This window comes from Bubalus bubalis, chromosome 13 (genome assembly GCF_019923935.1).
Source record: "Bubalus bubalis isolate 160015118507 breed Murrah chromosome 13, NDDB_SH_1, whole genome shotgun sequence".
NCBI lineage: Eukaryota > Metazoa > Chordata > Mammalia > Artiodactyla > Bovidae > Bubalus > Bubalus bubalis.
The window spans coordinates 19,293,098-19,318,526 of record NC_059169.1 but is presented as its reverse complement, the minus strand read 5'-3'; the positions used below and the strand labels follow the sequence as shown (position 1 = coordinate 19,318,526).

At 43.3% G+C, this 25,429-nt stretch overlaps 1 protein-coding gene across 1 annotated transcript in view; it reads left to right on the top strand.

Annotated features, from left to right (window-relative positions):
• Positions 1 to 1,010: 1,010 nt before the first annotated feature.
• The window catches only part of LOC123464531 (ATP-binding cassette sub-family C member 4-like), a 159,087-nt gene continuing 134,668 nt past the window's right edge, over positions 1,011 to 25,429 (top strand). Inside the window, 3 exon segments of the mRNA XM_045162456.1 lie at positions 1,011 to 1,879; positions 19,615 to 19,725; positions 20,269 to 20,389. Coding sequence (XP_045018391.1) covers positions 1,809 to 1,879; positions 19,615 to 19,725; positions 20,269 to 20,389 — 303 coding nt within the window. The 5' untranslated portion in view covers positions 1,011 to 1,808.

Genomic DNA, 25,429 nt, shown 5'->3' with positions numbered 1-25,429 from the left:
AAGGCAGGCAGAGGACACTGGGGGCAAGGACCATAGGGTCCTGCTCCATTTCAAAAGTGTGCAGTGGTTCAGTTCTTGAAAATCCCTGTTCCTTCCCTGGAATAGCAAGGATATTTGTCCTGCTTATTATCATATAAAATTACCCAGTCCATGACAACTAACAACCTGGGTCCTTTCATCTTCTGAGAGGGTCCATATTTTGACTATGGAGTGTGTGTCTCCCTGAATAAGTCCATTTTCACTTTACTTCAGCTCCCTCTTCAACTCTCTCCCTCAGGAAGCCAAAGACCCTCACTTGGAAGCTGGTCCCTGGTACTCCCACATCTCCCAGGATGAGATATTTCCTTCTCCTGCACCATTTGTAACGTGGAGGATGAAGAATAGGGACTATAAATCTAACCTGATTATAAAGCAGATGATCTAGTTTTAGGAAGAGTTTTTATTTGTCTTCCTGGTGTTGTTTCTTAAACTTTAGCAAAGTCTGGTTTCCACTTTTCTGGGCAAATGTTTTTTAAAATGTATTCTGTTTTTAAAATCAACTCTGCTGTGGGATTTTAAAGGAAGTATGTAACTGGTTCTCATCTGCTCCCCAGCTGGATGACACACGCTTCATCTCTCTCTATGGCATTCTCTCATCCTTGCTCACAGACTCTATTTGAACTGTTTCCAGTCCTTCTCCTCCCTGGACATGGGGGGTGGGCTGAAACTGCCAACCCTTTAATCAGCTGTTTGGTTTTTCTGACACACAGATGCATTCAGTAAAACTCAGGTGTAGTTGAAAGGGGCTTGTTATAATTATCAAGATACTTTTTCAGTCTTAGAGCACCTAAGGGTTTTAGGAGTTCCGTGCCAGCAATAGCATGAAGACTAAATAAGTATTCTAATTATAAGTCACAACATAACAGTCTTCAAGATTCATCCATGCTGCAGCACGTGTCAGAATTCCCTTCCTTTTTAAGGGTGAATGATACTCCACTGTATGTTTATACCACACTTTGTTTATTCATTCAAGAAATAATACTTTTGAATACAGTTATTTTCTTCATATATATTTATATGGGCTTTATATATGGGAAAAAAGTTTGAAGTTCTTTATTTCTCTCTTGCACTGATATCTGCTTATTGGCTGATTCAAATTTATTTATTTGAGGGATAAACAAAGTAAACCTCGATTTCTTGCTTATGTACTTTTCTCTGTGCTCAGTTCACTACTGAGTGTGCTTCATGCCACGAGAAGCATGTGCTGTGGTCTTTCCTTTTCCCTCCTCTTATCAAAACAGGATTCCTCAGGGCCAGCCTAGCAGTAGGACAGACACTGGGGAGCCTGGGACTGTCATCTCAGTAGCCTGGCAGCTTTGCGCCTGTCATCTGTGCTCACCTCCACCGACCAGTACAGGCCACTAGCTCAGGGTATCTCTCGGTGGGGTGGGATCTGTCCCAGAAAGGCCCACCAGAGTACTTCTCCATTCCAGTTGGAGACCTTCCCACAGCACCCTTGTTTGGTCCTGATGAGGGCAGCGTGCCCAGAGGGCGGGCTGCTATCTGCTTCTGCCAGCTTTCTCTGGGTCTTCACCACAGCTGAGGGGCGTTTCCGCTCCAGCCTGCCCCTCCCTCTCCACCTTCTGTGTTGGGGTCCGGGCTCAGACCGTGCCCTCCGATAGCGTTTGTAGCCAGGGTGGGAACGAGGGCGCCTGGGGTCCTACGTCCCCCGCCGTGCAGTTCCCCCACCGCCACCATCAGCGGCGCCTGCAGCCTCGCCTCACACCTGCGTGAGGCCCGCGGCTGCCCCCACCTCACAGGCCGGCAAGATGCTGCCGGTGTCCCCGGAGGAGAAGCCCAATCCGATGCAGGACGCGAGCATCTGCTCGCGGCTGTTCTGGTGAGCCCCGCCTGGGCTGAGACAGCCCGCAGCCTCAGGGCCAGTGCCTGACGCTGCTGCGCCTTTCAGGGGCTGCGGGTCGAGGGTTAGGGCGAAGGAGCGCTTTCCGATGGCTGCTTGTAGCGGGCTTTGACTTTTCACTTTCATGCATTGGAGGAGGAAATGGCAACCCACTCCAGTGTTCTTGCCTGGAGAATCCCATGGACAGAGGAGCCTGGTGGGCTGCCGTCTATGGGGTCGCATAGAGTCAGACAAGACTGAAGCGACTTAGCAGCAGCAGCAGCAGCAGCTTGTAGCAGTTGGGGTCTCCCCACGTCGGCCGCGGGGGTCCCTGTCTGTGCCCTCTGGGTGAGGCGGCAGGAAGGGGTAGCAGGAAGGAGAAGAGGGTCCTGATGGTGGGGTGCAGGGTCTCCCTGCCCCTTCAGCCTCCTTAGTCCCGGGAGCAGGAGGGGCAGCGGGAGCAGGAGGCAGGGAGCCTGAGAACCCAGGCTGTCCAGAGGGGTCACCGCCAGTGGGAGAAGGACCGGACCCGCACACCATCCTTAGCCGGCTTCCCCGGGACAGCTCCAGATTCATAGTTCTGAACTAATTCGCACCCTTTCCCCACTAAGCAAACAGCCCTGAACTGCTTCCTTAATCTAATTAGTGCTCTGCTCCTGTTGCCATCTTCCAATAATGTCCCCAGCTTTCTCCTTATTCTTGAGGTGACAGCTGAGTTCCAACTGCACCAGGCTCCCTTGTCACTGTGTCTATGACCATGTTTCCCTGCCTCCCTGTCTGTGTGCATCTCTCACTATATTCCAGTATCTACTGACAAATTTCATGTGTGTAAAAAAACACTTTTTAAAAAATGAACGGGGACATGATTCTTGAACCCATTTTGCTTTTATCTGGGATACCAGCCCCTTACTGTGAATCTCTGCTTCCACTTTAGAGAGTCACCCTGGGGATGGGGTCCCTGAAGCCTGTGGGGTCTTATCTGCATCTCTAGCCTTTCCAGAAACAGTGCATGGTCTTGATGCAGGTGGTCCTTCCCAGGAGTCCTGTGGTTTTGAAACCACTGAGGGGCCCCTGAGCTGTGAGGAAACACACAGATGAAAAGCAGTTCAGAGAGGTGAAACTCTTAACTAAAGTTTTCCATCTGGTAGTTGGGACCACTAATTAGGTGGGTTTAATCACACTTGAGTGATTATTATATCTTTCTTTTCTGGACCCGAAACCATCCATCTTTCCCACAAATTCTATTTCCTTTTCTTCATATGGGAGGTCCTTGGGGATTCCCAGGAAACAGAAGCTTCTGTGCTTGTTCTGATGGTGGTGTATTCAGTGTGTGTAACTACATCTCTTGGCCATTTGGTGGCCCTTAAGGAAAGAGGGTCAAGAAGAGAAAATATGGCTGTAGGCTTCCTTGTTGGCTCAGTGGTAAAGAATTCACCTGCCATAGCAGAAGACCAAGAGATGTGGGTTTGTTCCCTAGGTGGGGAAGATCCCCTGGAGTAAGGAATGGCAACCCACACCAGTATTCTTGTCTGGGAAATCCCATGAATAGAGGACCCTGGTGGGCTACAGTCCATGGGGTTGCAAAAGAGTCGGACATGACTTAGTGACTAAACAACAACCACAATAAATAATAACAAAGTTAAGGGACACCTCTCCTTAACTTCAGACAGGGCAAGGAGCTCTACAGGGCACGGCATGTTTCTGTTGTGGATTTTCAAATTGTATGTGCACGGAAATGGGAATGTGAAGACTTCTTATTGATTTGGGTAGGCACCCATTTCCAATTTTTCTTCTAGAGTGGAAGGAGCTATTACCTCTTATTTAACATTTGAAGTCACCTAAGCAGAGAGATTGAGTAAATTTTTTTTAACTTTTTTTTATAAACTTCTGGCTCAGCTGGTAAAGAATCTGCCTTCAATGCAGGAAACCGGGGTTCAATCCCTGGGTTGAGAAGATTCCCTTGGAGAAGGGAAAGGGTACCCACACCAGTATTCTGACCTGGAGAATTCCACGGACTGTATAATCTATGGAGTTGCAAAGAGTCAGACATGACTGAATGACTTTCACTTTCACAGCCAATTTACAATGTTGTTATAGTTTCAGGTGGACAGGAAAGTGATTCAGCTGTATATAAACATGTATCCATTCTGCCCCAGATTCAAAGAGGTTGACCAGGTTGCCTACCATCACACAGCTACTAGTAAGAGTTGGATCCCAAACCAGGCAGTCTGGCTTCCGAGCCTGTGTTGTTATGGATGTAACTGTAGTACTGAGCTGCTTCTGTTGAGATTATTGTTCTTAAATGGAGGGAGAAGGTGATTTCAAAGACACCTTTGGTCTTCTAAGTGGAGTTTCTCAAGGGAAGTTCTTAAAGATCTTGTTGGAGATGATGCACATGAAACATCTCTATAATCAAGCTTTAGGGTGGCTGTTCTAAAATATGGCTTTCAGACCTGCAGCATCCTCCTCACCTGGGAGCTTGTTAGAAATGGAAATCACCACCCCACCCCCACCCCACCCCTGCTCCATGCTCCTTCTAGACCAATTCTGTAAAATTAGAAATCCTGGGGATGGGGTTAAACAAGCTCTAGGAGATTCTGATGGAAGGTATAGGCTGTTTTCTGCTTTAAGCCACTCCTCCCATTGGCATTGTTCCTTCAGTGTTAACTTTTAAAAAGGGGTCCAGACTTTATGAAGTTAGTTGGTGACCACAATTGCCATCCTGTTTGTAAAGTCTGAGGTATCCTCATGATTTACTCATGTCCCCCACTTGCTGTCCTGGGAAATTGAAATGAGGCCAGGCAGGAACTGCTGCCCAGAGACAAGACCCACCATGTAGAGAAACAGTTTTCATTTTCTCGTTGGGTGTTTGCTTTTCTTACATTTCATCTGCTTTCTCAACTTGTAAATAATGCCAATAAATAGTTTATTGTCTTTATACAAATGACCTCACAGGGGTTTTAGTGTTTTCACAGGAGAGGTAGGACTTAGAGTCTAAGAGAAGGCATACATTATGGCTATTGGTAATTGCGAATTTTAGAAAAGAATATATATTTTTCTATTTCTATAAAAAAAATTTATGCAAGAAGAAGGGCTTCCCAGGTGGCCCAGACGTAAGGAACCCACCTGCCAATGTGGAGACACAGAGACATGGGTTTGATCCCTGGGTCAGGAAGATTCCCTGGTGTAGGAAATGGCAACCCACTCCAATACTGTTGCCTGGAGATCCCATAGACAGAGGAGTCTGGTGGGCTACTCTGCAAAAAGTCAGACACGACTGAACACATAGAAGAAGAAAGGAACAAGGATTTGTTGTTTTTTAGCCAGGTATACTTGCTGATATTTTGGTTGTTTCTTAGTCTTTCCCCATGAAATTTTTGTGCATATCTGCACATGCACAGTTTTTGTTTTTTTTTTAATCAAAATTATAGCTCATTTTTTTTAGAATTAATTTTTATTGTGGCATAGTTGCTAACAATGTTGTGTTATGCACACTTTTCTATAAAGTTAAATATCTTTGGATCCTGATTCCTTCTTAATTTTCTATGGTTAACATTTATTTATAGCATTAAATAATGTTCAAAATGTGGCATTTATTTTTTAGGTAAACTTTTTATTTTGTATAGGAGTATATCCAACTGACAATGTGATAGTTTCAGGGGGACAACAAAGGAACTCAGCAGTACACAAACACATATCCATTTTCCCCCAACCCCGCTCCCATCAAGGCTGGCACATAACATTGAGCAGAGCTCCCTTTGTGATACAGTGGGTCCTTGTTGCTTATCCATCCTAAATACAGCAGTGTATGCATGTTCCCACTAAATTCCCTAACTATCCCTTTCCCCCATCACTCTCCCTGGCAACCACAAGTTCATTCTCTAAGTCTGTGAATCTGTTTCTGTCAAAATGTGGTATTTAATTGAAATTATGCAGTCTTTCACTTTTGTTTAATAGAGTCTATTGCTAATTAGGATGTGATGCATATCTATGACCATATATTTTGGTGCATCTTTTCTTTTTCCAAATTCCCAGAAGTAGAATAAGTAATGAAAGGCTGAATTGTTTTCCATTAGGTTCATATCAATTTGCCCCCTTAACAGCTGTTTGTGAGCTTATTTCATTGTCAACTTTGAGTACCTGAATTACATTTTTTTTCTGGGCCTAAAGTTAAAAATAATTCAAAGAGTTTTAATTTGAATTGATTTGATGTATGTGTGCTCAGTCATCTACTCCAGTTTGACTGTTTGCAACCCCATGGACTGTAGCCTGTCAGGCTCCTCTGTCCATGGGATTTCACAGACAAGAATACTTGAGTGGGTTGCCATTTGATTTGTAGAGATGGAAGATTTTTTATGCCTACTGACCATTTATTTGTGTTTCTTCAAATTTCTGTTAATAGATTTTTTTCCTATACAGCATTTATATTTTTGAAATAACTTGTAATCATGCATATAATACTTTTTCATATTTTAATTTGTTCTTTAGAGGTTTTTTTTCCCCCATGTTTTTTATTTATTTATTTATTTTTAATTTTATTTTCTTTAACTTTACAATATTATATTGGTTTTGCCATATATCAACATGAATCCACAACAGGTATACATGTGTTCCCCATCCTGAACCCTCCTCCCTCCTCCCTCCCCATACCATCCCTCTGGGTTGTCCAAGTGCACCAGCCCCAAGCATCCAGTATCGTGCATCGAACCTGGACTTTTGACTCATTTCATACATGATATTATACGTATTTCAATGCCATTCTCCCAATCATCCCACCCTCTCCCTCTCCCACAGAATCCAAAAGACTGTTCTATACATCAGTGTCTCTTTTGCTGTCTCATATACAGGGTTATTGTTACCATCTTTCTAAATTCCATATATATGCATTAGTATACTGTATTGGTGTTTTTCTTTCTGGCTTACTTCACTCTGTATAATAAGCTCCAGTTTCATCCACTTCATTAGAACTGATTCAAATGTATTATTTTTAATGGCTGAGTAATACTCCATTGTGTATATGTACCACTGCTTTCTTATCCATTCATCTGCTGATGGACATCTAGGTTGCTTCCATGTCCTGGCTATTATGTACAGCGCTGCGATGAACATTGGGGTACACGTGTCTCTTTCAATTCTGGTTTCCTCAGTGTGTATGCCCAGCAGTGGGATTGCTGGATCATGAGGCAGTTCTATTTCCAGTTTTTTAAGGAATCTCCACACTGTTCTCCATAGTGGCTGTACTAGTTTGCATTCCCACCAACAGTGGAAGAGGGTTCCCTTTTCTCCACACCCTCTCCAGCATTTATTGCTTGTAGACTTTTGGATTGCAGCCATTCTGACTGACATTAAATGGTACCTCATAGTGGTTTTGATTTGCATTTCTCTGATAATGAGTGATGTTGAGCATCTTTTCCTGTGTTTGTTAGCCATCTGTATGTCTTCTCTGGAGAAATGTCTATTTAGTTCTTTGGCCCATTTTTTGATTGGGTCATTTATTTTTCTGGAGTTGAGCTGTAGGAGTTGCTTGTATATTTTTGAGATTAGTTGCTTGTCAGTTGCTTCATTTCCTATTATTTTCTCCCATTCTGATGGCTGTCTTTTCACCTTGCTTATGGTTTCCTTTGTTGTGCAGAAGATTTTAATTTTAATTAGGTCCCATTTGCTTATTTTTGCTTTTATTTCCAATATTCATGGAGGTGGGTCATAGAGGATCCTGCTGTGATGTATGTCAGAGAGTGTTTTGCCTATGTTCTCCTCTAGGAGTTTTATACTTTCTGGTCTTACGTTTAGATATTTAATCCATTTGAGTTTATTTTTGTGTATGGTGTTAGAAAGTGCTCTAGTTTCATTCTTTTACAAGTGGTTGGCCAGTTTTCCCACCACCACTTGTTAAAGAGATTGTCTTTAATCCATTGTATATTCTTGCCTCCTTTGTCAAAGATAAGGTGTCCATAGGTGTGTGGATTTATCTCTGGGCTCTCTATTTTGTTCCATTGATCTATATTTCTGTCTTTGTGCCAGTACCATACTGTCTTGATGACTGTGGCTTTGTAGTAGAGCCTGAAGTCAGGCAGGTTGATTCCTCCAGTTCCATTCTTCTTTCTCAAGATAGCTTTGGCTATTCGAAGTTTTTTGTGTTTCCATACAAATTGTGACATTATTTGTTCTAGCTCTGTGGAGAATACCGTTGGTAGCTTGATAGGGATTGCTTTGAATCTATAAATTGCTTTGGGTAGTATACTCATTTTCACTATATTGATTCTTCCAATCCATGAACATGGTATATTTCTCCATCTATTAGTGTCCTTCTTTATTTCTTTCACCAGTGTTTTATAGTTTTCTATATATAGGTCTTTAGTTTCTTTAGGTAGATATATTCCTAAGTATTTTATTCTTTTCGTTGCAATGGTGAAAGGAATTGTTTCCTTAATTTCTCTTTCTATTTTTGCATTATTAGTGTATAGGAATGCAAGGGATTTCTGGGTGTTGATTTTATATCCTGCAACTTTACTATATTCATTGATTAGTTCTAGTAATTTTCTGGTGGAATCTTTAGGGTTTTCTATGTAGAGGATCATGTCATATGTAAACAGTGAGAGTTTTACTTCTTCTTTTCCAATTTGGATTCCTTTTATTTCTTTTTCTGCTCTGATTGCTGTGGCCAAAACTTCCAAAACTATGTTGAATAGTAATGGTGAAAGTGGGTACCCTTGTCTTGTTCCTGACTTTAGGGGAAATGCTTTCAATTTTTCACCATTGAGGATAATGTTTGCTGTGGGTTTGTCATATATAGCTTTTATTATGTTGAGATATGTTCCTTCTATTCCTGCTTTCTGGAGAGTTTTTATCATAAATGGATGTTGAATTTTGTCAAAGGCATTCTCTGCATCTATTGAGATAATCATATGGTTTTTATTTTTCAATTTGTTAATGTGGAGTATTACATTGATTTATTTGTGGATATTGAAGAATCCTTGCATCCCTGGGATAAAGCCCACTTGGTCATGGTGTATGATCTTTTTAATGTGTTGTTGGATTCTGATTGGTAGAATTTTGTTAAGGATTTTTGCATCTATGTTCATCAGTGATATTGGCCTGTCGTTTTCTTTTTTTGTGGGATCTTTGTCAGGTTTTGGTATTAGGGTGATGGTGGCCTCATAGAATGAATTTGGAAGTTTACCTTCCTCTGCAATTTTCTGAAAGAGTTTGAGTAGGATAGGTGTTAGCTTTTCTCTAAATTTTTGGTAGAATTCAGCTGTGAAGCCGTCTGGACCTGGGCTTTTGTTTGCTGGAAGATTTCTGATTACAGTTTCAATTTCTGTGCTTGTGACGGGTCTGTTAAGATTTTCTATTTCTTCCTGGTTCAGTTTTGGAAAGTTGTAGTTTTCTAAGAATTTGTCCATTTCTTCCATGTTGTCCATTTTATTGGCATATAATTGCTGATAGTAGTCTCTTATGATCCTTTGTATTTCTGTGTTGTCTGTTGTGATCTCTCCATTTTCATTTCTAATTTTATTGATTTGATTTTTCTCCCTTTGTTTCTTGATGAATCTGGCTAATGGTTTGTCAATTTTGTTTATCCTTTCAAAGAACCAGCTTCATTATCCGGAATTCTTTATCAGGTAGATTCCCTATCTCTTCCTCTTTTGTTTGGTTTGATGGGCATTTATCCTGTTCCTTTACCTGCTGTGTATTCCTCTGTCTCTTCATCTTGTTTAAATTGCTGAGTTTGGGGTGTCCTTTCTGTAGTCTTGCAGTTTGTTGAGTTCTCTTTATTGTGGAGTTTCCTCGCTGTGGGTGGGTTTGTACAGGTGGTTTGTCAAGGTTTCTTGGTTAGGGAAGCTTGTTTCCGTGTTCTGGTGGGTGGAGCTGGATTTCTTCTCTCTGGAGTGGAATGAAGTGTCCAGTAATGAGTTATGAGATGTCTGTAGTTTTGGGGTGACTTTGGGCAGCCTGTATCTTGGAGCTCAGGGCTGTGTTCCTGTGTTGCTGGAGAATTTGCTTGGTATGTCTTGCCCTGGAACTTGTTGGCCCTTGTGTGGTGCTTGGTTTCAGTATAGGTATGAAGGCATTTGATGAGCTCCTGTCAATTAATGTTCCCTGGAGTCAGGGTTTGGACTTTAGCCTCTTGCTTCCTGTTATCGGTCTTATTTTTACAGTAGTCTCAAAACTTCTCCTTCTATACAGCACCATTGATAAAACATCTAGGTTAAAGATGAAAAGTTTCTCCACCATGAGGGTCACCCAGAGAGGTTCACAGTGTTACATGGAGAAGAGAAGAGGGAGGAGGGAGTTAGAGGTGACCTGAATGAGATGAGGTGGAATCAATAGAGGAGAGAGTGGGCTAACCAGTAATCACTTCCTTATGTGCACTCCACAACTGGACCGCTCAGAGATGTTCACGGAGTTATACAGAGAAGAGAAGAGGGAGGAAGGAGACAGAGGTGGCCAGGAGGATAAAAGTGGGGAATGAAAAGGAGAGAGACAGATCCAGCCAGTAATCAGTTCCCTAAGTGTTCTCCACCATCTGGAACACACAGAAATTAACAGAGTTGGGTAGAGTAGAGAGGGGTTAGGGAGGAGACACAGGAGACCTGGTGGAGAAAAAGGAGAGTCCAAAGAGGGAGAGAGCAGTCAAGCCAGTAATCTCGATCCCTAGTAAAAAATGGGTACTGAAGATTGGGTTCTTAAAGGTACAAAATTGGTAGCAAATACCTAAAAGCAAAAATTAAAAATCTAGGGTAGAGTTTGGATTTTCAAAAATACAGTGTTAAAGAAAAGAAGAAGGAAAAGAAAGAGAGAAAAAGAAAAAGAAAAAAAAACCAAAGTCACAAAAATTATAAAGAAAATATAGGTACAAAATTGATAACAAATACCAAAAAGCAAAAGTTAAAAATCTAGAGTAGAGTTTGGAATTTCAGAAGTAGAATGTCAAAGAAAAGATGAAGAGAAAGAAAGAAAAAAAGTCACAAAAGTAATAAAAAAAAAGTAGGTACAAAATTGATAACAAATACTAAAAAGCTAAAATTAAAAATCTAGAGCACAGTTTGGAATTTCAAAAATACAATGTTAAAGACAAGAAAAAAAGAAAGAAAGAGAAAAAGAAAAAGAAAAACAATGTCACAAAAATTATAAAAAATATATATATGAAGTTTGCTTTTTTTAACAAAAAAGGGTCGTCTTCTTTTTTTTTTTTTTTTTTGCAAAGTAATAGTAGGTTACAAAAGTGAAAATTAAAGGAGTAATAGAGGACTTAAAAATTTTTTAAAAATTAAAAAAAAGAAAGAATGATCGTAAAAATAGTAAAAATATATCTAGGACTTTCTCTGGTGTTATTGTGGGGTCAGTTCATTTTCAGCTAGTTCTGTGTTCTGGCTTATATTTCTCAAGATCTATAGGCCCCTTCCTATGTAGTCAGTACTAACCATGGGGTTTTAATCTATTGCCTGTTGCTTCCAAGGTGGTTTCCTCTGTTATAGCTTCTTCTGTTTGCGGGTCTCTTCAGTGTCTGATTTCCGCCCTGATACAAAGAGGGCAGTGGTGGACACTTTTTTTTTTTTTTTTTTTTTAGGCTCACTTGTTCAGTTGCGCTGTGGGTAGGGAGGGACGCTGCAAACAAATAACACTAGCGTGTGCTCGCAGTACCTCAGCCACACTGGGCCTGTCCCCAATCATGGCGCGTGTAGCCTCCCTGCCCACACTGCTCAGGCTCTAGGTTTCTCCACCAGGAGCCATCCACAGCTGGCCCTGGGCTGCTTGCACCTCCCAGGTCTAAGCCGCTCAGGTTCAGGCACTCGGGTAGTCCTCAGAGGCGCAGACTCAGTTGGGCCTGCGTTTTGTGCCCTTCCCAGGTCCAAGCAGCTCAGGTGATGAGGTGTTTGGCGAGCACGATTGCTGCGACTTATTGCCTCCCTGCCGCTCAGTTATCTAGGTGTACAACCGGCGCACCTTCTCAGGCGGATGTTGACCGTCCAGACGCCCATGAAGTCTTAGTTAGCAAAGAAGCCTGCTTACAGTTTTGTAGATATTGTCTCTCTGGGGCTGTGATTGCCCCCTTCCGGCTCTGGCTGCCTGTCACTGGAGGGGGACGGTCTGCAGCCGGCTATCTCTGTTCAGTCCTTTGTTCCCTGTGTAGGCCTGGCGGTGTCTTAGGTTAGGGCTGGCTTTTTGCATGGTAGGTATCCCACAGTCTGGTTTGCTAGCCCAAATTATTTTGCTCAGGTAGTGCTCGGGGTATTCAGGCAAGATCCTTACTCTAAGCGATGCAGCCCGCGCCGCGCCTCCCTGCCCAGCCCCCCTGCCCAGCCCCTGCTTGCTAGTGGCGGATGCAGGCATCTGCACTGCTTTTCCACTGGGGGAGTTACTGTAGGGCTCGTAATCTGTGGGTTTTAATTGTTTATTTATTTTTCCTCCCTGTTATTTTATTTTTTATTTTATTTATTATATTTCCTCCCTGTTTGTTTATTTTTCCTCCCTGTTGCCCTCTGTGCTTCCAAGGCTCGGCACAGACTCGGCAGTGAGAATGTTTCCTGGTGTTTGGAAACTTCTCTCTTTTTAAGACTCCCTTCCTGGGACGGAGCTCCATCCCTCCCTCTTCTGTCTCTTTTTTTGTCTTTTATATTTTTTCCTACCTCCTTTCGAAGACAATGGGTTGCTTTTCTGGGTGCCTGATGTCCTCTGCCAGCATTCAAAAGTTGTTTTGTGGAATTTACTCAGCGTTTAAATGTTCTTTTGATGAATTTGTGGGGGAGAAAGTGTTCTCCCCGTCCTATTCCTCCGCCATCTTAGTTCCTCCCCTCTGGGTATCTAGAGGTTTTAAATTATATATAATTAATTAAAATTGAGCTTTTCTGTTTGATTTCTCTTGTTGCTTTTGTAGTATGTGTTTTAAAAATTCTAACATCATCTAAATCTCTGTTTAATTTTTGCTTTTTTCTTATTTTGTTTTAATAGTAAAGGCAGCTAGAATTTTTTAGTTTTTGATGAAAGATAGGCCCCATTTTTTTCTAAAACAGCCCATTTCCCCATTATGATTTACTGAATAATTCTTCTTCCCCATTATTGGAAATCAGTGGCCTAGTTTATGAACTGTGTCCCTGTGGGGACTGGACTTTCCCATCTGCTGAGACTCTCCCTGCTGTCCTCACTGCAGCCTCTGGGGTGAGCTCTGTGTTTCCCTCCATTCTTGTCCCAGAGTCCAGCCAGCTGAGGGTGAGTACAGGACCTGTCCCCAGGGATGAGATGGAGCAGGGTCTTGGACCAGATGCACTTGACCCTTCAGGGACTGGTTACATTCTTGCTCCCTTGACAATGGCCACAGGGTGAGTGTGGATGTGGAAACTGTCACTGGTCTTAAGACAGACTCTCTAGAGACTCTTGTCAAAGAAGCTGATGACTTGAGGGGGGTGTGAACTGGCTGAGGGCTGAGATAGTTTAGGGAGATTGGTCCTGTAAGGCCCTTAGTAACTATCAATTGTGAATACATAGAAATGTTTAATTTCAAACTAGGATTCTTTGCACCATTTTCAGAATACACTTGTTATTCTTCATTAAAAGTCAGAAATCCACATGTTGGAGAAGGAGGCTGGGTGAGCTCTGCAGGGCTGTTTCTCTGGCCTTGACCTGTTCTCAATAACTGTTTAGTTTGATGAGTTTTGATAACTTTATACAATATCCACAGCCTCAAGCAAGAGGTAGAACATCCCAAAGGTATATTCACATTTACTGGTATGTCCTTATGGCAGAATAAACTTCCTAACAAATTTATCTCCTGTAGTATATTCTTGATTTTTTTGGTCTTTATAGTTCTGCATCTGATCAGCCTGAGACAAGTGTCCTTTCAGATGTGTCAAGTGGATCATTTGCCTTTCGGAGTCTTCCATGGGTCCCCCAATTATGTTGATTCCCTTCCCTCTGTTGACCCGAACAAACAGAGTGTCAGATATTTCTCCAGCAAAAATGGGTTTATTCAGCATCAGCAGAGAATTGCAGTTTGAGGTTTGCATTTGTGGAGAGCCAAGTGTAAGTCCCCAAAGTGCCAGGGCTGGAGAGCACTTTTACAGAGGGGAAGAGGAGGTTGGGAGGGCTCTTACAGAGTCCAAGGCTTTTCATTGCCTGTGTCCTTGCCAGGAAAGGAGAGGAGTCTTTCTTCTTCCTCTTGGGCACTGCTGTTGTTGTAACCTCATGTATCAAACTTTCAGAGGCTTTCTACTGGGGACCACATGGGATTACTCGAGCACTCTGTGGTGGTGATGACTGCTGTTGTGATGTCTGGGGGTACTTTGTCCTGTTCAGAGCATCACTGACCCTCTCAGCATCCCAGGGAGGTGTTCTCTTCAGGTGTTCACCCCACTTTCGAGAGGCCAATACTAATAGGTTATGTGGCTAGTTCACGGTCATATAACCAGGAAGTGGCAAAGTCTAGACTCTAACACAGGAAGATTTCCAAATGAAGCACATCAGGTGCCATTTTGTTTCTGATTAAATTTTTTTTAAATTGTGGGAAATGCGCACAACATAAAATTTATAATCTTGACGATTTTTAAGCATGCAGTTCAGTATTGTTAAGTACATTCACATTATTGTGCACCCAATTTCCAGAACTCTTTTCATCCTGTATTGCTGCTGCTGCTGCTCCTAAGTCACTTCAATTATGTCCAACTCTGTGCGATGCCATAGATGGCAGCCCACCAGGCTCCACGGTCCCTGGGATTCTCCAGGCAAGAACACTGGAGTGGGTTGCCATTTCCTTCTCCAATGCATGAAAGTGAAAAGTGAAAGTGAAGTCGCTCAGTCATGTCTGACTCTCTGCGACCTCATGGACTGCAGCCTACCACACTCCTCCGACCATGGGATTTTCCAGCCAAAAACTACTGGAGTGGGTTGCCATTGCCTTCTCCGCATCCTGTACTAGTGTGCTATTAAAAGCTAGTGGAGGTGATGGAATTCCAGTTGAGCTATTTCAAATCCTGAAAGATGATGCTGTGAAAGTGCTGCACTCAATATGCCAACAAATTTGGAAAACTCAGCAGTGGCCACAGGACTGGAAATGGTCAGTTTTCATTCCAATCCCAAAGAAAGGCAATGCCAAAGAATGCTTAAACTACTGTACAATTGCACTCATCTCACATGCTAGTAAAGTAATGCTCAAAATTCTCCAGGCCAGGCTTCAGCAATATGTGAACTGTGAAATTCCAGATGTTCAAGCTGGTTTTATAAAAGACAGAGGAACCAGAGATCAAATTGCCAACATCAAGTTGATCATGGAGAAAGCAAGAGAGTTCCAGAAAAACATCTATTTCTGCTTTATTGACTATGCCAAAGCCTTTCACTGTATGGATCACAATAAACTGTGGAAAATTGTGAAAGAGATGGGAATACCAGACCACCTGACCTGCCTCTTGAGAAACCTGTATGCAGGTCAGGAAGCAACAGTTAGAACTGGACATGGAACAACAGACTGGTTCCAAATAGGAAAAGGAGTACGTCAAGGCTGTATATTGTCACTCTGCTTATTTAACTTATATGCAGAGTACATCATGAGAAACACTGGGCTGGAAGAAGCACAAGCTGGAATCAAGATTGCCGGGAGAAATATCAATAACCTCAGACATGCAGAAGACACCACTCTTATGGCAGAAAATGAAGAAGAACTAAAGAGCCTCTTGATGAAAGTGAAAGAGGAAAGTGAAAATGTTGGCTTAAAGCTCAACATTCAGAAAACGAAGATCATGGCATCTGGTCCCATCACTTCAAGGCAAATAGATGGGGAAACAGTGGAAACAGTGGCTGACTTTATTTTTCTGGGCTCCAAAATCACTGCAGATGGTGATTGCAGCCATGAAATTAAAAGACGCTTACTCCTTGGAAGGAAAGTTATGAACAACCTAGATAGCATATTCAAAAGCAGAGACATTACTTTGCCAACAAAGGTCCGTCTAGTCAAGGCTATGGTTTTTCCAGTGGTCATGTATGGATGTGAGAGTTGGACTGTGAAGAAAGCTGAGCGCCGAAGAATTGATGCTTTTGAACTGTGGTGTTGGAGAAGACTCTTGAGAGTCCGTTGGACTGCAAGGAGATCCAACCAGTCCATCCTAAAGGAAATCAGCCCTGGGTGTCCTTTGGAAGGACTGATGTTTAAGATGAAACTCCAATACTTTGGCCACCTGGTGGGAAGAGCTGACTCATTTGAAAAGACCCTGATGCTAGGAAAGATTGAGGGGAGGAGGAAAAGGAGACGACAGAGGATGAGATGGTTGGATGGCATCACCGACTTGATGGATATGGGTTTGGGTGAAATTTGGGAGTTTGTGATGGACAGGGAGGCCTGGCGTGTTGTGGTTCATGGGTTCACAAAGAGTTGGACACGCCTGAGCGACTGAACTGAACTGAACTGAAAAACACTAACTGCCCATTTCTCTTGTACACAGCCCCTGGCAACCACAGGGCCACTTTGTTTCTCTTGGAATTTGACTGATCTGAGGACTTCATGTAAATCAAATCATAAAATCTTTGTACTTTGTGATACACCTTTTTGCAATCCCACCATCAGTGTGCAAATTTCCAGTTTCTCCACATCCTTGTCCACACTATTTTTTCTTCTTTTTTTCCCCATGGTAGCCCTCCTAATATGTGTGAGCTGATGTCTCATTGTGGTTTTCATGTGCATTTTCCTCATGATTAATGATGCTGAGCATCTTTTCCTCTTCAAGCAGAATTTTAAAGAGGGTTTTTTGTGGGCTTCCCTTGTAGCTCAGATGGTAAAAAATCTGTAATGCAGGAGGACCTGGTTCAGTCCCTAGGTCAGAAAGATCCCTTGGAGAAAGTAATGGCTACCCACTCCAGTATTCTTGCCTGGAGAATTCTGTGGACAGACCATGGGGTCAGGAAGAGTCGGACACAACTGAGTGACTAATGCACTCACTTTGGGGGCAGAGTGTCATCATCTGGGTACGTCCCAGTGCTGATTCCCTGGGCATTTTCTGTAGGGGACAAGCGTGGAATAACACCTAACATGTGTCAAACCTGCTTAGTGGTAAAGCTCCTAGATATACACCATTGTTTTGGAAGGAAACTGAGGCCTAGAGATGTTAAAGGTCATGGAGCAGCTGAACTGGAGTGGAGACGTGGAGCAGAGGACAGCTGAGGCCCTGGGTGCTCAGCACCACTGCTGGGACTAGAATCCAGTCTTCTGACTCCTGGACTGGGGTTCTTTAGGGGTGCCAAGGTACCTGGATTAGCAAAATTTGAAGTTCAGTCTTATTGCTTCTTTAATGAGTCATGGATATTCATACATTCAACAAATATTTCTTGAGCATCTGTACCCATGTTGTCCTAGGAATAACAAGATAAAAGAAATATGATCTCTGTCCTGGCTGTTTTTCAGTCGCTCAGTTGTGTCCGACTCTTTGCTACCCCATGGACCAGCACACCAGGCTTCCTTGTCCTTTACTCTCTCCTGGAGTTTGCTCAAACTCATGTCCATTGAGTCAGTGATGTTATCTAACCATCTCATCTTCTACTGCCCTCTTCTCCTTTTGCCTTCAACCTTTCCCAGCATCCGGGTCTTTTCCAATCAGTCAGCTCTTCTCATTAGCTTGGCCAAAGTATTGGAGCTTCAACATCAGGCCTTCCAATGAATATTCAGGGTTTATTTCTTTTAGGACTGACTGATTTGATCTCTATCCATGGGTTATTATGGTCTGGCTTTGGAAATTTCCTTACCCTGGCAAAATCAGTAAAATGGTGTTTACCTATGGGCTGTCTCTGCATACTAACTATTATCATTTAAATAATGCATGATCTATCTGAATAGGTTTTTCGGTGGGATCATCTGTATAGTTACTGTTTTTTCCCTTTATAATAAATAATTGCAGAGAGATAAGTTGAGATTATGTAAATATCATCTTCTGCTGTAAACTTTCAGCCAGTTTTTAATTTCCATTGATGATTTTCTTGACTTGATTTTTCCTTTTTTATTTTTTTGGAATTGTTAAATATTTTTATTGTACAGATTTATAATTTTATAGGACATGCAGGATAAAAAAATGTAAAATATCAGTAAGTATATAAAATTTCAGCAGTATTTTGGACCAGTACTTGATTTGCACAAGGGACTAAGCATCTATCTGGAACAGACATGTCTTGGAATATATAGTTTATAGATTGAATCACAAAACAATTTCTCGTGATTTTTCTCATATAAAGATAAAACATATCTTGCACTTAAAAATTATTCAGTATAGTATATTTTCAGTTATGTGCACAGTTAAAAAGTAATTGATTACTCATTTTATGTGTGTTTGCATTTGTTTGCAAGAGTTTTCCTTTTTCTCCCATTTATTTAGCAGTACTGATTCATGGATTCTTTCATTATTTACTGGGTTAAGGTTCATTGCCATTTGTTTGTTCTGATGTTCAAAGTATCCCAGATTTGTCTAGCAAGAGCCATTCAAGCTTCTCTGTCCTTCCTACACATCCTCATGATTCCTTGTGTGTTTCCTTATTTTATGGCCCAAGATGTCCCAGGCCCATCTTGGACTTTCTCTGCCTGTTGGTTTTGGCCTGTAGACAGTGAGGCTTTTGCCGGGATTGCCTGGGGCTCTGCTCACCAGGGCTCATACTAGTTATGAGCAGTCCCCACAGAAATTCTCTTTTTGCAGCCAGTGTTGTGGCTGGACTGGTCCCTGTGGTTCTTAGGATTGTGAGACATGTCTTAGCAACAACCATCAGGGAACTTTGAAATGCCAAGGTGTATCACTCACATGCCCCAGAGGGTACAAGGCACCCTGGGGTGACACAGTGAGGTCCTGGGTGGAGAGAGAGAGCTCATGAGTAAGCTTGGACTTTGGGTTCTGCCTTTTTGAGGTTGAGCGTAGGGTGTCTAGGATTTTAAAGTTTCACTCTTTATTGGTGAATTTAAAAAATAAGAGAGGGAATTAAAGTGCAGGAAGGGAGAAGCAAACAGTCAGTGAGATGGTCTGTTATCAGGTCAACCAGAGCTTTCTAAAGCGGGAACTTCACGGGCGGGGTGGCTTGGCTCTTTATCTCATCGTGTAGCTGTCATGTGTTCACTGGAGATGGATGTCTTTGACATGGATGTCGTCAAAGCTTTATGTCAGGCACTTATAGTACAGTTAAAAAAACAAACAAACAAACAAACAGAGTTATCAGTGCTGACACACACAGCCCCAATTTTGGAACCAGCCTTTTCTTAGTTGATTCCTTTTAGTGAAGAAGGTATTAAAAAGCCAAGGTCTGGGTGAAGGGGGCCTAAGGGCACAACCTTCCATTATAAAATGAGTCAGTTATGGGGATGTAATGTGCAGTCTGTTGACTTTAGTTAATCCTACTGTTCTGAATATTTGAAAGCTGATAAGAGACCTTAACATTTCTTACAACAAGAAAAAAATTGTGATTGTGTATGTTACCCCAAACCCCAAGATCAGGGGGCTAAAATGCTACCAGTGTGACATTGCTTCCAGGGCCTCTCAGAGTACAGAGTTAGGGACTGTGTGTATGTATGTGAGTTAGTGTGTAAACAGGTATCTAATTATTCCCCCATACCTCTATATATTTAAAATGTAGTGTTTTTTTTTGTTGTTGTTGTTTTTATTTAACAAAGCCCATAAATATAAGATTCTAATTATAGATGTGCAGTTTGGATGTACAATTGAGCATCTGTGCAGAGCAGAGAGAATTTGGATACATGTCACTGTCCTTTTAATTTTTAGCAGGTGGCTAAACCCCTTGTTTAAAATTGGTGATGAACAGAAATTAAAACAAGATGACATGTACTCAGTGCTTCCGGAAGATCGCTCCCAGCACCTCGGAGAAGAGCTGCAAGGGTGAGCACAGACAGCAGGGAGAAAGGGAGGGAGAGTGAGAATTTCCATGTGGGGCTAAAGGTGCATGTGGGGGGGCTTTGCTTCCTCCGGGTTCTTCTGAGCCTCCTCCCCTGACACTGAACGCTCCCCTCCTCAGGCTGACCCCAGGCTTAGCCCACTTTGGAGGCTGGGGGAGCCCATGTTTCCTGTGCATCTGTGGACGTGGAGGGAGCCCACAGCCACAGCCCTGGAGGGCGAGCTCTGTCCCTGGAGGTGGGGTCCCTGAGGACAGTGTCTGCCCTTCTGAGCTGCTCATGACCTGTGAGTCCAGCAAAGCTTGGAAGGAACTTGTTTCCAGAATCTGGAACTTTTCCCTCAAGGCCTGTTTCTCTGGTGCTTCAGAGTCTGCACCGCTCATCTTTCAGGAGCCCTGTGATCAGTTAGCCAGCATCTATGGGGCAGCCGCAGAGCGCCCTGTAGTGAAGGCTCATCTCCCACTCCACCCCTCCCCCTTTCCTTTTCGTGGACACGCTGTTATTTACTGTACTCTGTTTCTCATCACAGGTACTGGGATCAAGAAGTTTTGAGAGCCAAGACATACAAACGGGAGCCTTCTTTAATGAAAGCAATCGTAAAGTGTTACTGGAAATCCTGTCTAGTTTTGGGAATATTTACCTTTCTTGAGGTAAAAATTTTTTACATACTGTGTGTTGCTTTTAAGTGTGTGCAGATCAGTACTGAGATGGATGCAATGGTGGGGAGAGAGGACAGCAGTTTGTCACAGGATAAATTTCATCATGATGTACCACAGTGGTTGTGTTTATTTTTAGAATGTACAGAGCTTAAAGGAGTGAGCCTCCAGGGGATTAGTACTAAGTCGGCCAAAAGTTCTTTCAGATTTTCTCATAAGAGCTTATGGGAAAGGATGGCACTGACAAGACAAGACATTTTATACTGTATCACTCACCTAGAGCCAGACATCCTGGAATGTGAAGTCAAGTGGGCCTTAGACAGCATCACTATGAACAAAGCTAGTGGAGGTTATGGAATTCCAGTTGAGCTATTTCAAATCCTGAAAGATGATGCTGTGAAAGTGCTGCACTCAACATGCCAGCAAATTTGGAAAACTCAGCAGTGGCCACAGGACTGGAAATGGTCAGTTTTCATTCCAATCCCAAAGAAAGGCAATGCCAAAGAACGCTTAAACTACTGCACAATTGCACTCATCTCACATGCTAGTAAAGTAATGCTCAAAATTCTCCAAGCCAGGCTTCAGCAATACGTGAACCGTGAACTTCCAGATGTTCAAGCTGGTTTTATAAAAGACAGAGGAACCAGAGATCAAATTGCCAACATCCAGTGGATGGAAAAAGTAAGAGAGTTCCAGAAAAACATCTATTTCTGCTTTATTGATTATGCCAAAGCCTTTGACTGTGTGGATCACAATAAACTGTGGAAAATTCTGAAAGAGATGGGAATACCAGACCACCTGACCTGCCTTTTGAGAAACCTGTATGCAGGTCACGAAGCAACAGTTAGAACTGGACATGGAACAACAGACTGGTTCCAAATAGGAAAAAGAGTACTTCAAGTCTGTACATTGTCACCCTGCTTATTTAACTTATATGCAGAGTACATCATGAGAAACACTGGGCTGGAAGAAGCACAAGCTGGAATCAAGATTGCTGGGAGAAATATCAATAACCTCAGATATGCAGATAACACCACCCTTGTGGCACAAAGTGAAGAGGAACTAAAAAGCCTCTTGATGAAAGTGAAAGAGGAGGGAGAAAATATTGGCTTAAAGCTCAACATTCAGAAAATGAAGATCATGGCATCTGGTCCCATCACTGCATGGCAAATAGATGGGTAAATAGTGTCAGACTTTATTTTTTGGGCTCCAAAATCACTGCAGATGGTGACTGCAGCCATGAAATTAAAAGATGCTTACTTCTTGGAAGGATAGTTATGACCAACCTAGATGTCATATTGAAAAGCAGAGATATTACTTTGCTGACAAAGGTCCATCTAGTCAAGGCTATGGTTTTCCCAGTGGTCATTTATGGATGTGAGAGTTGGATTATGAAGAAAGCTGAGCCCTGAAGAATTGATGCTTTTGAACTGTGGTGTTGGAGAAGACTCGTGAGAGTCCCTTGGACTGCAAAGAGATCAACCTAAAGGAGATCTCATCCTAAAGGAGATCAGTCCTGGGTGTTCTTTGGAAGGGCTGATGTTGAGGCTGAAACTCCAATACTTTGGTCACCTCATTTGAAGAGTTGACTCATTGTAAAAGACCCTGATGCTGGGAGGGATTGGGGGCAGGAGGAGAAGGGGACGACAGAGGATGAGATGGTTGGATGGCATCACTGACTCGATGGACATGAGTTTGAATGACCTCTGGGAGTTGGTGATGGACAGGGAGGCCTGGCGTGCTGTGATTCATGGGGTTGCAAGGAGTCGGACACAACCGAGTGACTAATTTTGACTGAGGACATTTTTAGTGCTTAGTACTTGATACAAACGCTGAAAGTGATCCTTGAGGAAAATATACTACAACCGCAAGGGATATGAGCCTCCTGGTTTGGAGGAGCTGGTTTGGAGGAACCAGAGCTCCAAGAGCACGCCCTTCCCTGGGCTGTGCCCTCCCTGTGGGCCAGGTCACCCAGGTCAGAAACCCCATGTGGAGGAGCTCCAGCTTCACCGTGAATTCATGCACCCTCCATTCTGGTTTCTATTCTGGCTGTGGAAGTGGTTTGCTAGTTGAAGGGAGAGTCTTGGTATACTGGTTTTGGTGGAGGTGGAGGAGGGGATGTGCAGGAGAAAACCAGGGACAGAAAGCCGTGAGGTCAATGACCTCCATGACCCTGAAGATCCTGGGTCAAGACCCCACAGTGAGATGGTTCACCTGGGGACACAGTGCCGTCAGCCCCCTGTTCTGGCTGAGCCTGCTGGAGGTCTGCTGCAGACCCCCCTGGGTGGCTTGTGCTCTCCGTGGTCCCTTAGCACTGCCTTAGGGACACGGGTGGCCTGTGAGTGTGTGAGGGCAGGAGGGATGGAAGATGCAGTTGCTGTGAAAGGGGTGGAGAAGGTGGTGAGCTATCATCAGTTCATTGTGTTGGGGTGAGGTGGGTGGGCCAGGTGGTTTACAGGTGGGCGGCGTGGCTCTTGTTTAAAGGCTGTGCTGGACTGAAGGGCACTGTGGGCAGTGTGCAGCTGGGCAGGTGAAGTCTGCCGCACACAAATGGACAGACAGAGAATCTGTCAGCTCCCAGGTGACTGGATGGTCCTGGGAGACAGAGTTCTCACTGATGACAAAGGTGAGCTGATCATCGTGCCATAGGGTGGGGACAGGTATGTGGGGCAGAGTGCCACCTTAGAGAGGGCTCTGACCACCAAGATGCTGCAGTGCCTTGTGAAGGGTGGGGTGGAGTGTTGATTTCACAGTTGTCCAGTCCCAGGAACACTTCCTACTGGGGATCCAGGAAGGCCAGGCCTGGGGGCTGCATCAAGTGCAACTGGTAGAGCCCCGGCCCCTCTTTCAGGAGGCTGGTTGTTGGGTGGTCATGGCAGAGAAGTTGGGAGTCGAGGACCTGGTAAATGGGGGGGCTCATCTCGGTAGTAGTACTACAAGTACTAGTGGCAGTTACAAAGGGTCATACTGAGTAGTACTGGTGTGGCAGCCACAGTACTATTAGTAGTGCAGCAATAGCAATAGCAAGTACTCGAATTAAGTTATGTATCAGGAACTGCTACGAGCACTTTATGTGTAATAACATTTTTATTTCTTTGGCTAACTCAGCGAAGTTGTAGGTTTTCTATTACCCCCATTGTAGAAGAAAGGACTCTGAACCCAAGTAATTACATAGGTTGCCTGTGGTTACAGGGAGCTTAAAGGATAAAGTGAGATTCCATTTCAGGCACTCTGACTTATAAGCCTGATCATCTCAATGACTAAGAGCTCATCCAGGGTCAGCAAGGCTTGTCTTTAGAGCTTTGTCTTCAGGGTCTCAGACACATGCATCCTGAACTTTGTTTAATATAATAAATAGGATGCTAAGAACTTCCTGGAGCAGGAAGTCGGGTTTACGATCATAATTGTGAGTAGTTTTCAAGTGACCATGTCCCCTGGGTGCCAGCTTTGACTAGGACGTTGATGGCGGCAACATCATGCTGTGGTCAGATGGACCAGGAGCCTCTTAAGAAGCCAGCTTCCCCTCATTACTGTCCCTAAGTGGTGATAATTTTAGATAGTGGAAGATCTAAACTCACCTCTGGATTCTCTAAAACATGAACACGTTTACTTTGTGACCTCCTGCCCTCTTTTAATTCCTGTGATGCACAGGTGACTCATGGGTTACCCATGGTTCCCAGACAGTGCTGTGACCAACCACAGCAAAGGCACTCCTGGTACACAGTGGGAAGATGCAGGGTGATACCAGTCCAGCATGAGGCTTTTGGGGTTAATATTTCAAAGTGTGAAACCTCTGTCCTGTGCAAATTGAGGAGTGATCATAATGCTTGGGGAAGCAAGTACCAGGCTAATGTCCAACCTGGAGCACTTGCAGGTCACCCCTTATTAGAACAGAACAGCCAGCGAGTTCCCAGCACCCTGGCCCCTGTGTGCACCCCTATGGGGACCTTGGGTGAGGAGAACAGGTCTCTGCCTGCCTGGGACCCTCAGGGTGGAGAGGAGGGGCCCGAAGACTCTTCCTGGACCAGAGACACAGAGACCACCTCCCCAGGTCATCAGGGCTTCTCTGTGAGAGATGAGGTGTCCATCTGCTGGTGTGTAAGTGAGGTGACCTCAGAGAACCAGAGGGGGTTCACCCAGTCCAGTTCACCCAGTCCCTTCCCCTGAGGGGGGCGGAGTGAACAGAGTTTATGTCCTCTTCCCAGGAACCTTAGAAATGGCCTGGCCTTGTCTAATTACTGGCCTTTGTCCAAGGCCACTTTTGCTAATTGTCTCTGCTTTAGGTGGAGAATGTAGGAAGCACATATTTGGGTAAATCTTTATATTGGAGCTCAACTGATGAGCAGGAAGTAAGCAGAATCCTCTGCATCCCAAAGTGGGCTTTGTGCCTGGACTCAGCGCTTTGTGCCTTGACTCACTCCCGGAGAGCTGAGTGGTCTTTGCATTTATTTCCCAACCCTTTCTTTCATGTGTCCCTCACTTCTGCTCCACCCAGGAGGCTGAGGAGTGGCTGCTTGTGGCAGAGATATGTGGGCTCAGAGCAACCACTGAGGACCACACAGCAAAGGAGAGGAGGGGGCATTGAGCCAAGTAGAAAGGGACCTGCAGAACAGACCTGCTCTACTGATTCTTGAGAGCATAGCATTAGCCATCAGGTGTTAGTAATATCCACAGTGATGACCTTGAGACATATATGAGGGTAATGCTTTTCAATTCATTTAAAAAAAAAAATCTATACTTTTATTGTCTCATTGAAAAAAAGTTTTAAAAATTGAAGTATGATTTTTGAAGTATAATATGAAGTATTATACTTTATAATATAATGACGTATATATAAATATTAGTATATGTATAATATTATATATACTAATATATAATATAATAATAATATATAATATAATGACATATAATATAAATATTATATTAGTTTCAAGTGTATAGTGAGTGTAGTGACTCAGTATTTTTGTACATTATTAAATGATCACCCTGATCAGTCTAGTTATCCTCTGTCACCATACAAATTTTTCCAATGTT